Source organism: Nuphar pumila, chromosome 10 (genome assembly GCF_984573655.1).
Source record: "Nuphar pumila chromosome 10, dmNupPumi1.hap1.1, whole genome shotgun sequence".
In the NCBI taxonomy this organism is placed as follows: Eukaryota; Viridiplantae; Streptophyta; class Magnoliopsida; order Nymphaeales; family Nymphaeaceae; genus Nuphar; species Nuphar pumila.
Genome location: NC_143258.1, coordinates 114,912,798 through 114,928,228, shown reverse-complemented (window position 1 = coordinate 114,928,228; position 15,431 = coordinate 114,912,798). Strand labels below are relative to the sequence as shown.

Sequence of the window (15,431 nt, the reverse complement as noted above, 5' to 3'; positions counted from 1 at the left end):
AGGGGTATTTTTGTAATTTCACATAGTTGTTTTAGAAAACAACTATTTTTCTTTTTTGAATAAATGTAATTTTTATTTTTATTTTTTTCAATTCTTTTTTATTCTTTTTGAGGACCTAAAGGGACTCCAACATAGAAGTCGTTGGATCCCCCAATGGTCACAAATGTGACCGTTGGGGGCTCCCAACGACTCTATGGGAGCCCCCTTTTGGCTCTCCTTTTGAGGCCCTTTGGCCCTCATTTTTCCTCCTCTTCCTCTTGTATAAATAGGGGTGACCCCCTTGTGTATTCTCATCTTGGAGAGCTTCTCTCTCTTTTCAATAAGAGGCTTTGTATATTGTTGCCTTCTTAAAGGCTTGTGTTTGTATTGTCCCTTCGTGGACTTGTGATATTTTCTCTTTTATTCATTGTTGTATGTGCTTGTATGCACTCTTTATATTTCCGCAATATCTCATTACACCAACAACTATGTGGGAGCCCCTCCAAGGGTCTCTCCAAGCCCTATATAAAGGGCCCTCCTCCATTGTATTTTTCAAGGCTTTGGGATTATAGCCCAAGCTTGTGTTAGTGGAACTTATGACTTTTGGGTTCGTATTTATGCATTTGTGAGCACAAGTGTTTCAAGTGTTCTTGTTAGGTGTTTGTATACGCATTTATTTTCAAGAATATTGTAATATTGTTCGTAGTATCTTGTTGGAGATACTTTCACATGGTATGAGAGCCTCGTTTGAAGGAGGATCGTGTGTTTCTTGTTTTTTGAAGTGCCTCAAAAAACGTGCCTTCAAGCTATTGGAGTAGATTATCTCCTTCGGGAAATATTTTAGAAGCCTCTTTTGTCAAGAAAGAGTTGAAAAGCCTTTGAGGTACGTATTGTTTTTCATAATCTCTCCTCTCTAATGGGTGAAAAAGACTCTCATTTCTCTCTTGGGTTCAAATTTAATAGGTCCAACTATCATGTTTGGGCCGGTAACATGGAAGCTCACATCAAAGGAAAAGGGCTTTGGGGCTATGTCCAAGGCTCGATTCCCAAACCGGAACCCAAGATAACTTTAATAGAAGGAGGAGAGATAAAGATTCTTGAAGGAGATGAAAGAACCAAGGCCCTTGAAGAATATACGAAAAAGCATGAAGAATGGGAAATGATGAATTTTAAAATCCTCTCTTGGATATTTTCATCCGTAGAAACGAGAATCAATGCAAACATCATAAAGTTCAAGAAGGCTTCTTAAGCATGGGAATATCTTGAGAAGATGTATACCTCCAGGGATTTATCCCATAAATACTATCTCCAAAAGAGGGCGCTAACACTTCAACAAGGAGAAATGTCTATTAGAGAGTACTTTGCCGAGCTCTCTTGTATTTGGGATGAGCTTGCTATGCTCGAACTCAAATGGAGTGGTGAATCCATAGAGTTTCGTCACAAACAATTGGAAAAAGATAGATTTTTTAATTTTTTGAATGGGCTTAGGCCCGAATTCGAATAAATCTGATCTTCTCTTTTATCTGTTTTTTCTTCTCCCCCTCTTGAAGATGTATTAACTAAGTTAAGTGGGGAAGAAACTCGGATGAGTATAAGCAAGAATACCCCAAGTATATTAGCCATACCTTCAAATAATGAAGATAATGAAGGTGTAAATGCTGTTTCAAGACCGGGAAACAACTTAAAGACATACAAGCCTCCTCATTTCAAAAACCAAAATCCAAGTGGAGAAGGAGGAAGGAAGGACTATAGCAAGCTTACTTGCTACTTTTGTAAGGAACCGGGGCACATCAAACCTAGGTTAATAGCCAAGGGATACAGTCAAGATTATGGGATAGACTATGACAAGACATTTACTCTGGTCGCTCGAATGACCACTGTTAGAACCCTTATTTCTATAGTATCAATTAAAAAATGGTCAATCTTTAAAATGGATGTAAAAAATGCTTTTTTGAATGGTAATCTCAATGAGTAAGTTTATATGGATCCTTCACCAGGTTTAAGTTTAGCATATGAAAAAAAAAATTTGTTACAAAAAGCATTGTATGGTTTAAAGCAAGCCCCCAAGGCTTGGTATGACCGTTTCGGTAGTGTGATGACACAACTTCACTTTAAATCTTGTTATACTGATATTGCATTATTTGTTAAGTTTTCTAATGCAAGAATGATAATATTACTTTACGTTGATGATATGATTATCACAAGAGGTGACAAGCAATGAGTTAATCATATCAAAGATGTACTCAAAGATAACTTTGATATGATAGATCTTGGTTTTTTATGATATTTTCTTGGAATAGAAGTGGCTTACTCACCTCGTGGTTATTTTTTGTCGCAAACTAAGTATGCAGTAGAGATCATAGAACAGTCAAGACTTTCAAATGAAAAACGAGCTGATACTCCAGAGGTCATAAATGCAAAAATAAAGAAAGATGATGGAGAACCTTTGAAGGATCCAACTCCATATAGACAAATGATTGGAGCTTTGTTTTATTTCTCTATTACTCATCTTGATATTTCTCATGCTATTCATTCTGTTAGTCAATTTCAACATGTTCCCACTACAATACATATGAGTGTTGTAATGAGAATTATTAAATATATTAAAAATTCTATTAATTATGAATTATTTCTTTCATCTTCTTCCTCATTATAAGTTATTGCATATTCTGATTCTAACTCTAGGGGATGTAAATGATAGATGCTCAACTATTGATTCCTGTGTTTTGGTAGGTGATTCTCTAATTTCATGACGATGCAAGAAGCAACAGAAAGTGTCCCTCTCTTTCACTGAAGCAGAGTATCGTGCCATAACAACAATTATGTCTGAGTTAGTATAGTTGAGATAATTATTAGAGGATTTGAGAGTTCATATTGCAGAACCCTCAAGATTATGTTGTGACAACAAGAGCGCAGAATACATGGCAAGCAACCATGAAATGACCAAACACATTCAAATGGATTGCCACTACTTTCGTGATGAATTTCTGAAGAAGACCATCACGTTGCCTTATATTCCATCTGAGTATCAACTGGCAGATTTCTTCACTAAAGCACTCCTGTCACCTGGGTTTCACTTCCTACTAGGCTAACTCTCGATTCTTACACCGTGAGTTTGAGGGGGGTGTTAAGATTAACCCTCTAATATATATACTTGTATGTATATATATATATATATATATATATTTATATATATGTATATCTATATCTATGTAAACCGGAATACCCATCAAAGGCATTTCGGTCATTTCTCAGTATAATAGGCGTCAACCCATTAAGGGCTGACTGTAACTGTATTTTTATTTTTATTTATGTTTGTTGTTTGTTGATGTAATGTGACTGACTGTTGGAGCTGCCCCCAACGGTCACAAATTGTGACAGTTGGGAGCAGCCCAACAGGCTACTCCCTTTTGCCTCCCTTGTATTATAAATAGGACTTTAAGCCCATGTATTTTCCTATGCCTTTAGAGCATTCCATGCAATACAAGAAACATTAGTTTGACCCTTGTGTGGGTAGTGCGGCTTGATCAATCAAGTGTTCTTGTAAGTCCATAAGTGACATTTATTTGCTTTTGTTCTATTTCATTACAGTTTGCACCTCTTACTAGACCACTTAAATCCAGTCTGCCTCTATCATCAATATAAACATCACTCCTATTTATATATGCCCTTTTCCCCGAATCTGGTTTTATGGAAATTGTTGTCCGTATGATCCGAACCTATGTCGTATCCTATTTCCGTATCCATATCCATGTGACAGAGAATGAAACTGAGTTGAAATTAAAATGGCATGTAATTGATGACAAATATTAAAAGAAAATGAATTCAAGTGAATACTAAATAAGTAAATAAGATCATAAAAGAAAATAGATAAAGTTAATGACACAATGTTGATTGTGTGTGAAATTGGTTTGACTGTCCATGAAGTGTCCAAGTCGTGTTGACACGGAATGCACATGCTAAGTGAAGTGTGTGTGACATAGGGTAGTATAAAAAAAGTAGAATTGCTAGACTACATATGGTCCATGCTATGGTTGTACAATAGCAAGTCACTTTTTTGGGGGAATCTAGCCTTACAGGTGTGATCTACATGGTTTGTTTAGTGGAAAAGATATTTTGGATCATGTGATTGTGTTGCTGATGTTGGCTTTTCAAGGGCATAAAAAGTAGACTCAAATGTACCCAGAAAAAAAATATTGTATGTCACACAATCCAAGATGCAAACCTTACTAAAAAACAATGTTGAATGCATCTATGGGGTTGGATTGACTAGACAAAGCTTGCATCTATGATTTGTAAGAAAAAGTAGGTTTTCTATTATTTTTCTTACAAAAATATAAAAAAACAAGTTTTAAAAGTTTTTAAAATACAAAAGAAACAAAAACTAGAAAAAGTGAACTTAAATTATATAAAAATAAGATTATTTTGAAAAATATTGCAAATATTTTCAAAATATCGCCGATATTGGTGACTATGCTAACTACATAGTATGGTACAGTAGACTGTAGAAGATATATACCATATACATATATATAATTTACTTATTTATATATTTGTAAATACATGTATATGTGTATGCATACCAAATGTATCTATTAGGAATTATGTTTGGTTGTTAGTGAAGAAATTGATCAAACACGGACTGGCCATTACTTGGCTCTTATCACCTATGAAATTTCTTTATGGTAACAAAAAAAAAGATTTTTCTTTATTGCATAATTCAGTTCATATGCTGGCACTAAGCGCTTTTGAAAGATTATGACTGTATCTGCTGGGACTGCACATGAATCATGGTATTCTGCTTACATCATACTTGAGTTGCAGACTTGCAGTCTCCGGTCCAGACACATCATGAATAGGCATGGGGTTGTATTGTTTTGTTACATATGACTATTTCAGGTGTGATATGGAAGAAAAGAAGGATGATGAAGATAGCACAATGAATGAAGGTGAAGCTGCAGTAGCCATGGCTCATGCAAAGCGACTCATTGAGAGTGGTGTTCATGCATCTGATATTGGAATAATTACCCCTTATGCAGCACAGGTTTTAGCTTGCTTCCTTCCCAAATGTTAATGGTCTGATCTAGAAAATTTGTAGTTTTCTGTTATTTGTAGAATGTCAGTAAGGGCCTGTTGGACCTTAGCTGCTATTGTGGAGAGGTGACTTTTGATGTTGGGTCCACTTTCCTACCATGTTCTTTCCCCACTTTTCCCTCCAACAGCAGAAAGCAACTCTTTGGAAAAGATGGACATCTTCCATCATTTCTAGAAATCTAAACACAGCCCATTTTGGTCCAGAACTCCAAAACTGTTGCTAGGTCTTTTCAAGACAGGCATTCAAGCTGAAGAATATTTAGACACCTAGGGTGTGCACCGGTTGCTGCAAGGCCTAAGTGATGATAAGACTTACCCATTGGGCAGGGGAGGGGCAATTCACAAAGAGACGGTTGAGGCTGTGAATTCTTCTACAACCTCTCTGCATGGGTGGTCTTTTTTATTATGAAAAAAAAAATAATGTTGATTTATTACCAACCAAATGCTTAAACATTTTAAGATTTACAAATTATGGTTGAAAACTCGCTTAAGTGATGAGTAATGAGTTCATCAAATCAATTAAGGAAGCCACTAGTCCTGTTGCTTCTATTACTTCTAGATAGCACCTGACCACACAGTTTCAAGAAGGCACCAATGCTACTATGGTATTTATATTCAGAGTGCATAAACCACTTCTTTTCCCTATTTGAACAGAACCCCTTGGTATTTCTGAAAAAGTGATTAGCTACACTTCTCTGTTGGTTAACCAAATGATTCTGCATCTTGTTCATTTTTTTTAATCTTAATGTCCACTTTTTTCACGTTATTATTGGAAAAGCATTACTAAAATCTTTTTCTTTATTTTTACTTTAGTATTTTAAGAGACTCAGAGATTTTCCTGAGATTTATAAAAAGATTAAAATTGAAGTTTTCCTTAAAACCTGCCTTGTCAAGATACTTTTGGGACTGTGTGTGTGTCTGTGTGTATGTTTGAATATATAAAGGAATTCTATCATCATTTGTCGTGGCCTATGTATTTTGTGTCCTGTGACCCATAACTAGGCAATGATCTATTTCTTCCTGGTATGTGACTGGGATGTCAGTACATTCTTGCTACTGATTTTCTATATGCATGCATTCTTAGGCATTTAAATGGTGCTGCTTATATAGGTTGTGTTGTTAAAGATGCTAAGAAGCAACACAGACAAGCTGAAAGAGATGGAGATCTCTACAGTCGATGGCTTCCAAGGACGGGAAAAAGAAGCCATTATCATATCAATGGTCCGATCAAATTCAAAGAAAGAGGTATTACTTGGATTCTCTTTTGCCTCCTATATCATAGCATACCTCAAACATGACAAAGACTTGCTTACATAGCGGACACTCAAGGTTTGGTTCCCAACAAGTAGAAAAAGTGCTAAACACCAGAAACGCTCACCTCAACTGTGGGTTCTGTTGTTGGTGTCTTATATGTACTTGGATTCTCTTTTGCCTCCTATATCATAGCATACCTCAAACATGACAAAGACTTGCTTACATAGCGGACACTCAAGGTTTGGTTCCCAACAAGTAGAAAAAGTGCTAAACACCAGAAACGCTCACCTCAACTGTGGGTTCTGTTGTTGGTGTCTTATATGTTAATGCCCTACTATGGTTTAAAAAAGTGGTTATGATTTTGATTTTAAGTCTCCTGCAAGGGGTTACTCAGCAGGGCTGCATGGCTCTGAGTCAAAGCTGAGCAGCCAAGTCCATCAAGTTCATGATGAGCTTGCTTCCAGCTTGCGTCAGACTCAAGATAGGCTCAAACTTGCTTGTGGTTGCTAGGTCAAGCTGGACTGGCGCTTGAGCTGGACTTATTTGAACTAGAGTTTAGCTAAGATGTTTCTTTTTTAAAAGAAAATCTATGCAAGAGAAGCGTACCATTGGAATAAAATTACATGTGTGATAGGTTATCTGAAGAGATACATAAGTGTAATATTGCCTTAATTCACTTCAGTCAAGCCTATCAAACCCTGTGGTAGCTCAATCTAGGCTCTGTTTGCCAAACAGCCACAACACTGAGCTCAATCTTGGGTTGTCAAACTCATAAATAAGATCAAGTAAGCTCTTATACAAGCTGATTTTTTAAGTCTCACTTGTTCTGCAAGTTGGTGGCTGGTTCAGATCTGCACCAACTTGTCCAAGTTCGGGAATCATTGTTATGTGATTTTTTTGCTGACTTCCAGTCTGTAAGACATTCCTGAACTCTGCTGTTGAAACGTGTTTGTTAAACACCACGTATTGCAGGTTGGTTTCTTAAGTGATAACAGGCGCATGAATGTGGCTGTGACTCGAGCAAGAAGGCATTGTTGCCTTGTGTGCGACTCTGAGACTGTAAGCCATGATAGTTTCTTAAAGCGTCTGGTGGAGTACTTCGAGGAGCATGGAGAGTATTTGAGTGCTTCTGAGTTCACCCAAGATTGAACCCGAGACTGGAACTTTGAGCTGTTACAGGAAAGGGGAAACTCTTAATCTTCAATGGCATGAAAGTCATTCGTGCTTCTGAATTTTCTTAATAATTAATCTTAGTCTAATTGGCGGTGAGTTTCATCTTCTACCTTCCCATACTGTCAAAGAGTAGAAATTCTTAATCTTGAGGCAGGTTGAATAGCTTCTGTCACATGAAAAAAAGGGGACTCTGGAATTCACATCAATATTCATGTCAACAATGGCGTGGCTTTCCAGAGTGATGGATTAAGCTTCCTACTCCCTTTGTATAGTGTAGTTTCACCCTGTTTGTCTACATTGGCACTTTCTGCATCAATACTGCAACTCCTAAAGAATACAGATGCTTGAAGCTACTATAATCATGTTAATTGTTTTCAAATATAGTAATTTATGCTCTAATCCATGTTGTCAATCATTCTTTGGATTATCTGGTATATTTGGTTGTGGGTTGCTTATCAGTGAAAATTTGTTAAGGTTTCATCTTCTAGTCTGGCAGAATTTTCTAGTAGTTAAATACAAGGTTCTCGTTTTTCTTTTCAGTTTAGAAGACCAAAAATTCAAGTCTTCCAAAATAAGGTTTTCTTGTTTTCCTGGTTTACAGGATCATGTAGATGTTATTCGTCCTTGCAATACATATCTTGGTTGCAAAATTTTTAAAAACAGCAGAGATCTCATTGTTGGGATTTTTGCAGAAAATCTTGCAATAAATTTGATTTTTAAAGAAAACTTCAGAAAAATCTTGGTAGATGCATAGTTGATATAATAAACTTCTATCACAACAAAAAACAATAAAAGAATAAAAAAGAAGAAAACTATTTATAATTCCAATATATTACGAATAAGAATTTTAAATTATTTTGTGTAATAAAAAAATTCTTGTTAGCAAGGGGGACACTGAGGAGCTTGCAAGTGTGTGAAGTGGTTTTCCCTGATTATCTCCCCCAAAACAAGTCTTGTTATTTTATTGGGATCTTTAGGGCCTGTAAATTTCCCATGATAAAATTATGAGAAATTCAAAATTTCGTATGGCTTCGTTTAAAACTGAGAGAGAGAGAGAGAGCTTTGATTTTTAAACTCGTAGAGCTAAACCATCCAAATTTCAGACGGATATTGAATAATGCTGCAAAAATATATTCAAGTTCTCCATGTCTTCGGGACAGAATTCGGTAGATGGTTCCAATCCAGAAAAGATGGTGGCACAGCAAATTCTCGTCCATTAATCGCCAAGATTGACGGTCCAGCTGGCACATTTAAGGATGCAAAACCCAATCAAACCTGGGCTGCCCCAAAGGGGTTTGGTGTAGTGGGATGGGACCTAGGCTGCTAGGTGGGCAGTCTAGGTTCAAATCCCATAGGTCACCCCTTGCGCAAGCTGAAGTGTGGCGACTCCCTGGGGGCAAGGGTTACCCAAGGAGTTTTATGCTGTCAGGACAGTGACCCAGGTGGTTATGTCTCTGATCCCGGGTGGTTTCTGTGTAAATATAAAAAAAAAAATTCAAACTTGGGCCTAACCCAGCTTGAGAGATCTTAGTGTGAACCTGAATGAAAATTTTGCTTTTATTTTATAACCGGGTTTTATCTGGGTTGGGCACTTGGGAATTCCCTTATGTATTTGAGCTTGACACTGACATGTATCAATGCTATTTTATAATTTTGGGTAATTTCTAATTGTATTTTTTATGTATTAAAATATATAAATACAATCTTTTGTTAATTTAATAATAAAGAATCTGTATCTTGGTGGTAGTTTTGAGAAGAAAATATATATTGGTGTCTCGAACTCATCTTGGCTTCATGGTTGAGGCCTAGCCAATAGGGCTTTACTAGGTATTGGGTCATGTATGATCAACCCTTTATAACATAAAATGATTGTACTATATGACTAATTTAACATATTTTTTGAAATGCTCTATAATTTTTTATATTCTTTTCATGTTCAAAATTGTAAATATTTGAATTAAAAAAAACCTTTTTACCCTTTGTACATGTGAACTTTTCATATATGTGAACTTCTTCCTAAATATATGACTGTTTTTTATAGAATAGCCTTTTTTCTCATATATGTATCTCTCTGATCCAACATTGAAAACTTGTGTTTTTTATAGTTGTTGGAAAATTGAGACACAGAATTATAATTTTCATGTTTTGAGTCGGAACAAAAAACCTCTTTAAGGTTTTTATTTATGAGTTCAAAAATCGAAATAGAAACATACTTTGCAGACTGAAACAACCTAACAATCTATCTTTAGAGGACATTTAAACTTATAAAATAAAAGATTTCAAAAAAAATACAAAAATAAAAAAGAAACTAGACAGAAATCTTTCTAACAACACCTAATTCAATGAAAAATGTCAAACAAGTGTCGAGATACAACCCTGACAGTGTTCTTATAATAAGAGATGAATACGCCTAGTTATGCCCTTTTAGTTTGTTCTATGATATTTTTTGGCCATCTATGTTAAAAAAAAAACTGCAAAAAAAAAAATCAAGATGTTAGCTTTTCAACTTTACAAAAATCACCTTGATCTGATAAATGGTTGATGAGAAACGCCTTCTAAGAGATAGACTGTTCAATATAGGCAAGGATGAGGAAGTCCGCATAAAATATATGCGAGAATGAGATAATTCACATAAAATATATGCGAGGATGAAGAAGTTCACATAAAATATACGTGAGAATGAAGAATTCTATATAAAATATATGCGAGAATGAGGAAATTCGCATAAAATATATGCATAAAATGACGAAGTCTGCATAAAAATAAGTGTAAATATCCTGTTAAACTCAAACCTCAAAACTTCGCAAATATCTGACTAAGTTCACATAAAAATAAGTGCAAACATCCTATTAAACTTAAAAAACCGCAAGTATTTAATAAGAAATCACATGTCTAGGAGAATATATATATATATATATATATATATATATATATATATATATATATATATATAGGACAAACTCTACATATATTTAGGAAAAAATCATATATATGGGAGAAACTTTACATATATTTATGAAAAATCACATATTTAGGAGAAAATCACATGTTTAGGAGTAACTCTGCATATATAGGAGAAAAAAACACATATATTTAAGAGAAAAATTGCATATATATTTTTTGCAGAACATGCGATGTTCTTAAACCTGTATCTCTTTGATCCTATATCGAAAACCTGCATTTTTATAGCCATTGAAAAGCTGGGACACGTGTGCCTATAATTTTCCTGTTTTGAGTAAGAGCTAAAAACCCTTCTAAGGTTTCCATTTTTTGAGTTTCAAAATGAGAATAGAAGTATATTTTGCAAACTAGAAGAATTGAATACTCTATATTCTAGAGAATATTTCTTTCCAGTTGTTCATCAGATCAAGGTGATTTTGGTAGCATTAAAAAATTAACTCTTTCTATTTTTTTGTTTTTCTCGATTTTCAATGTAGGTGGCTAGAAAATAATATAGAAGAAACAAAAAAGGCGCGATTACTCAAAGACTATTTGTGAAGATTCAGTGCATAAGTGAATGTATTTTTTGGATTTGAACCCCCGTGTTAGTGTTACTTAGTCTTAGTTAGTTTGGGACCTAAATAACATTAGCTTTAAATTGAGAATCATAATTGACCTTACAAATACAACAATACACTCTTTTACTTCAGGTGGTCATAGTGTGTCCATCAGCATATAGAAGCCATACATTAAGAGCCATGTGTTATATCAAAGTTTTATGAGTGATATGGAGGCAAAGTTCAAGTCACATAAAAGGTGACCTCACATTCACACTCACATAAGTAAGTCTACAAAGGATATAAACCTATTTGAAATACCCCAGCTATAAGGCTTATAGATCTTATTAAGAGTTTAATTTAAACTCAACCCCCTTACACCTGTTCTCGTTTGCATAGCATGCTTCTATTTTAGTTTTATAACTCAGAAACGAAGGGTTTTCAGTTCTAAATCAAAATAGAAAAGTTACAGGACAATGTCTCAACTTTTCAATGACTCTAAAAACACAAGTTTTTAACGTTGGATCAGAGAGATACAGATCCAAGAAGAGAGATTGTTCTACATAAAATACATATTTGAGAGAAAATTCACATATATTTAGAAAGTTTGCATGTGTGAAAGGTAAAAATGACGTTTAAAATAAGATATTTGTGATTTTGGACATTAGAAGAATATCATAAATTATAGTCTATTTTGTAAAATATGTTAAATTAGCCATACAATACGATCATTTTTCATTTATATAATGTCCACCTTTAGCTATGTTCAACCCAAAAGTAATGTCAATGGCAGGTAAAAAACAAGGCAGATTAATTTATGTATGGATCTTCTTCTCAGGCCGGATTGGTCCATTCTAGGTCTAGCACAGATCTGTCATGGCTCATGATTAGCTTGAGTTTGACTTGGACCCGACCTATACCAAAACTATAGGGTAAGGTCCGATTAAAATCCAGGTCGGACTCAAAATGTCTAATTAATATATGGAGCCAGGTATGGTTTGTGAGATTTCATACGAGATCTAGGTCTGACCCGAGTTTCAATTAAGATCCGTGGGTTTTCAATGTAAAAGAGATAAAAAAATATTATTTTATAGGATATGGACGGTCTGGTTCATGTAATCCTTATAGGACCTGGGTATGGTTTTCTTTATTGGTGGACCCGATCAGACCGGGTACCTTAACCTCAAAGTCAGATCTGGGTTTGGACCCACCTGGATCTGTACGTACCAGATCCGACCTGTTGACACCCTTAAAACGATATCCATTCCTCATTGCCTGAGAGAGAGAGAGAGAGAGAGAGAGAGAGAGAGAGAGAGAGAGAGAGGACTCGTGTGTGTGTGTCTCGTGAGTAGGACTGCAATGGATGATGATGGTGAGTCTCGAGATTCATGGCTATTGTGTTGCAGGACTTGCAGTACAACATGTGAATTTGAAGAGCTCGTGAAGAGACCAAATGTGGGTGGTGGTGGTGGTGGCGACACCCTGACGTGGACCAGAGTGATGGGGAACACGTGTGTCACAAACTCAAAATTACGTCCATAGCCCTCTACATTTCTACTGCAACATGATCCAAGGACGTCTCCCCATTTGCTACAAATGCACCATAAAAATATCTTAGAAAGCCTGAGCTGCGGAAAAGGATGAGGTGGGGCCCCCCTCACAATATTGGAATATCGATCCAGATTCAGATCATCCTCCAAAGAGGGTATGTATTATTTCCTACTTTTTCATATGAAAATAATCTCATCTCGTGAGCTCCTTCAAGACCATAATTTGGCATGAAACTTGTCATTGTTGAACATTTATTTTAGGACCAAAAGATGCCCCAAAATTACCTCAATTCCCTCTCATCCCTTGATGTTGGAATAATACATTTAAGCACAACATCCAGTACTGACCCATCATAAGAAAGCTTGCTTCATAATTGAACTATCCTAACAAGGGAATGAGAGACTCACATCAAGTGATACAAAGTTGGACTTCTGATTACTTACATGACAAAAATTAGCCTATGAGGTGATAGTTCACAGGTCTAATACAAAGAAGTGGCATTACAACTGTGTAAAAACTAGAGTCTATCCAGTTCCATCAGTTCTGAAGTGGATGTCCCACTTGTACGTCTACGGGACATATAAAGTGTATTTACCCATTTGATTTTCCAAATAATTGCAGTCATAGGCTCCTAGCATCATTTGTAACAAACACACCACGGTGGGATCCAATTGTCTACTTGTATAAGTTTACACCTTACAAAATCTCAGTTATAGGACGACACTGACCATTACAGCATTTATATGATCATCTAGGCCAATTGGTATGGAATAAAATTTGTATCGAAGTGTCTAATAATGTGAACCAAAATCTACACATCAATAACAGCCCGACTCTTAGTTGTGCTTTATTTCACCAACCCACCATTACTAACAAGGGCTCTGCACACCTGGCTAGGTGCATGGGTCACTTAAGTTCAACAATGTTGAAAGTTGGATACTCGGAGTTTTACACTGCAGACACCGACTCAGGTCCATGGTCAACGCGCCACCTTGCATCCGATAACAGGATGGTGGTTTCTTTAAGTTACAAAAAGAAAAGAAAAGAAATCCTCCAATATCAACGGTCTATATGGGAGCCTCTTTGGAAGCGCTGCCAACTTTTTCTTACGTTTCACAAAGTACATATCTAACTCTAGAGAAGGGTACTTTTGTCATTTTGTACAAGTCAAAGGTCATCCTCGTCCTAAAGAGGGGTTCGTGCTACTTTCACATTAACAAAGAAACTTTGACCTCCCTCCAAGCAGCCTACAAAATGCATGAGTTGAAGAAAGACATGCGTATTTTTGAAAATCTCCCCAAGCAAACAACGGTCACATGGGGGCCTTCACTCCCGGCTAACGTGATTGCATTAAACGACCACTCCTCTCACACTACATATGGAGCGTCCTCTTCATGAAAAAGGCCAACAAACAAAGCTCGTTCCAATCCAATCCCAACACCCCACAAATAGAGAGAGAGAGAGAGAGAGAGAGGTCTCTTGCACCCTCCCTACTTTTCCCCTTCAATTCCCACCTTTTGAGCCACTACCCACATGGAGAATTACAAGAAATCCCCACTAAAATCATGGAGGAAGGGTCCTACTAGGGGGAAGGGAGGACCCCAGAACTCGACATGTGAGTACAGGGGAGTGAGGCAGAGGACATGGGGCAAGTGGGTGGCTGAGATCAGGGAGCCCAAGAAGAGAACCAGGCTGTGGTTGGGGTCCTTTGCCACTGCTGAAGAGGCTGCCCTGGCCTATGATGAAGCTGCCCTGAGACTGTACGGCCCAGAGGCCCACCTTAACTTACCCCACCTACACACAAAGCTCAATTCTCCAATCAAGCCTCAAAAACTGAGCTGGGTGCCTTCCAAGAATTTCATGTCCATGTTCCCATCAAGTGGGATACTTAACTTGAGTGCCCAGCACAATGTGCATGTCATACACCAGAAACTCCAAGAGTTCAAGAGGAAACACACCAACCACAGTGAATTGCTGCAGCAACCTGTTTCTAACCCTCTGCTCACCGTGAAAAAGGACAACCAACATCAAGCTAGTGCAGAAGAAACTGTTTCTTCAATTACAGAGTCGTCTTCTGATCAAAGGGAACCAACTCTGCCCCACATTCAACTGAAGCAGATTGATCTCAAGGAGTTCCTGCAACAACTGGGATTGCTGAAAGAAGAAGGTGGTGCAGATGGAGGTGACACTGCGAGCTCGTCTCTTCCAGCCGTTGCCGTGGCGTCATCGGAGATTAACCAGCTGGACTTTGAGGTATCCATGTTTGATCAGCAGCAGTCTCTCAACTGGGATGAATTGTTGGAGATACAGTCTTTTGAGCATAAACTCGATGACCACCAAGACTTTCAGCTTGATATGCATGAAGACTTTAGCTTTTCTACTTCAATCTGGGATTTTTGAAGTCTGATAAGTAGTAGTAATTGGGTTCTATAGGTGGAAGAAACAGCTGTTTTCATTTTGCTAGAGATTTTAGTAGTTCGGATTTAGGGTGGTTAAAAGTTTACTATACTACTTTGGCTCACTGTTCCTTTTTCCCTCCATAGGCTGATGACTCACAACAAAAAAAAGTTGAGAAATGGTTAGGTTAGAAGAGAGTTTAGGCGTAGAATAATTTAAAAAAATGGTAATGTTTACTTGAAATTCTATTTGCATGCTTATCAACTTAGCCTTATTTGACATGGAAAGTGTTTATTTAGTAGCAAAACTTGAACTCCAACTGAAGATGTATCCATTGAATGCACACTATTCACCAATTTTCATCATCAATATATGCTGAAATTGTCAAAACAACGTACGATATACAATGAGCATGAAAATAGTTGGCTCTCTACAAATCTGGTTGCATATTCCCTGAATTTTGTCTGCAGACCAGTTTCACAACAT

General features: G+C 36.7%; 2 protein-coding genes across 2 annotated transcripts in view; both read left to right on the top strand.

The window, feature by feature from the left end:
• Positions 1-7,915, top strand: part of LOC149827996 (DNA-binding protein) — a 100,142-nt gene extending 92,227 nt beyond the window's left edge. The window contains exons 13-15 of the mRNA XM_090019788.1: positions 4,879-5,023; positions 6,184-6,318; positions 7,300-7,915. Coding sequence (XP_089875914.1) covers positions 4,879-5,023; positions 6,184-6,318; positions 7,300-7,476 — 457 coding nt within the window. The 3' untranslated portion in view covers positions 7,477-7,915. The remainder of the gene's footprint in view (positions 1-4,878; positions 5,024-6,183; positions 6,319-7,299) is intronic.
• Positions 7,916-14,081: 6,166 nt separating this feature from the next.
• On the top strand, positions 14,082-14,948 carry LOC149827995 (Integrase-type DNA-binding superfamily protein). The gene has a single exon (XM_090018617.1). It carries the CDS (start codon positions 14,082-14,084, stop codon positions 14,946-14,948), a length of 867 nt encoding a protein of 288 aa, XP_089874743.1.
• The last annotated feature ends 483 nt before the right edge of the window (positions 14,949-15,431 follow it).

Coding starts and splice junctions, on each gene's coding strand:
- LOC149827995 (XM_090018617.1), top strand. CDS start 14,082: ATGGAGAATTACAAGAAATCCCCACTAAAATCATGGAGGAAGGGTCCT.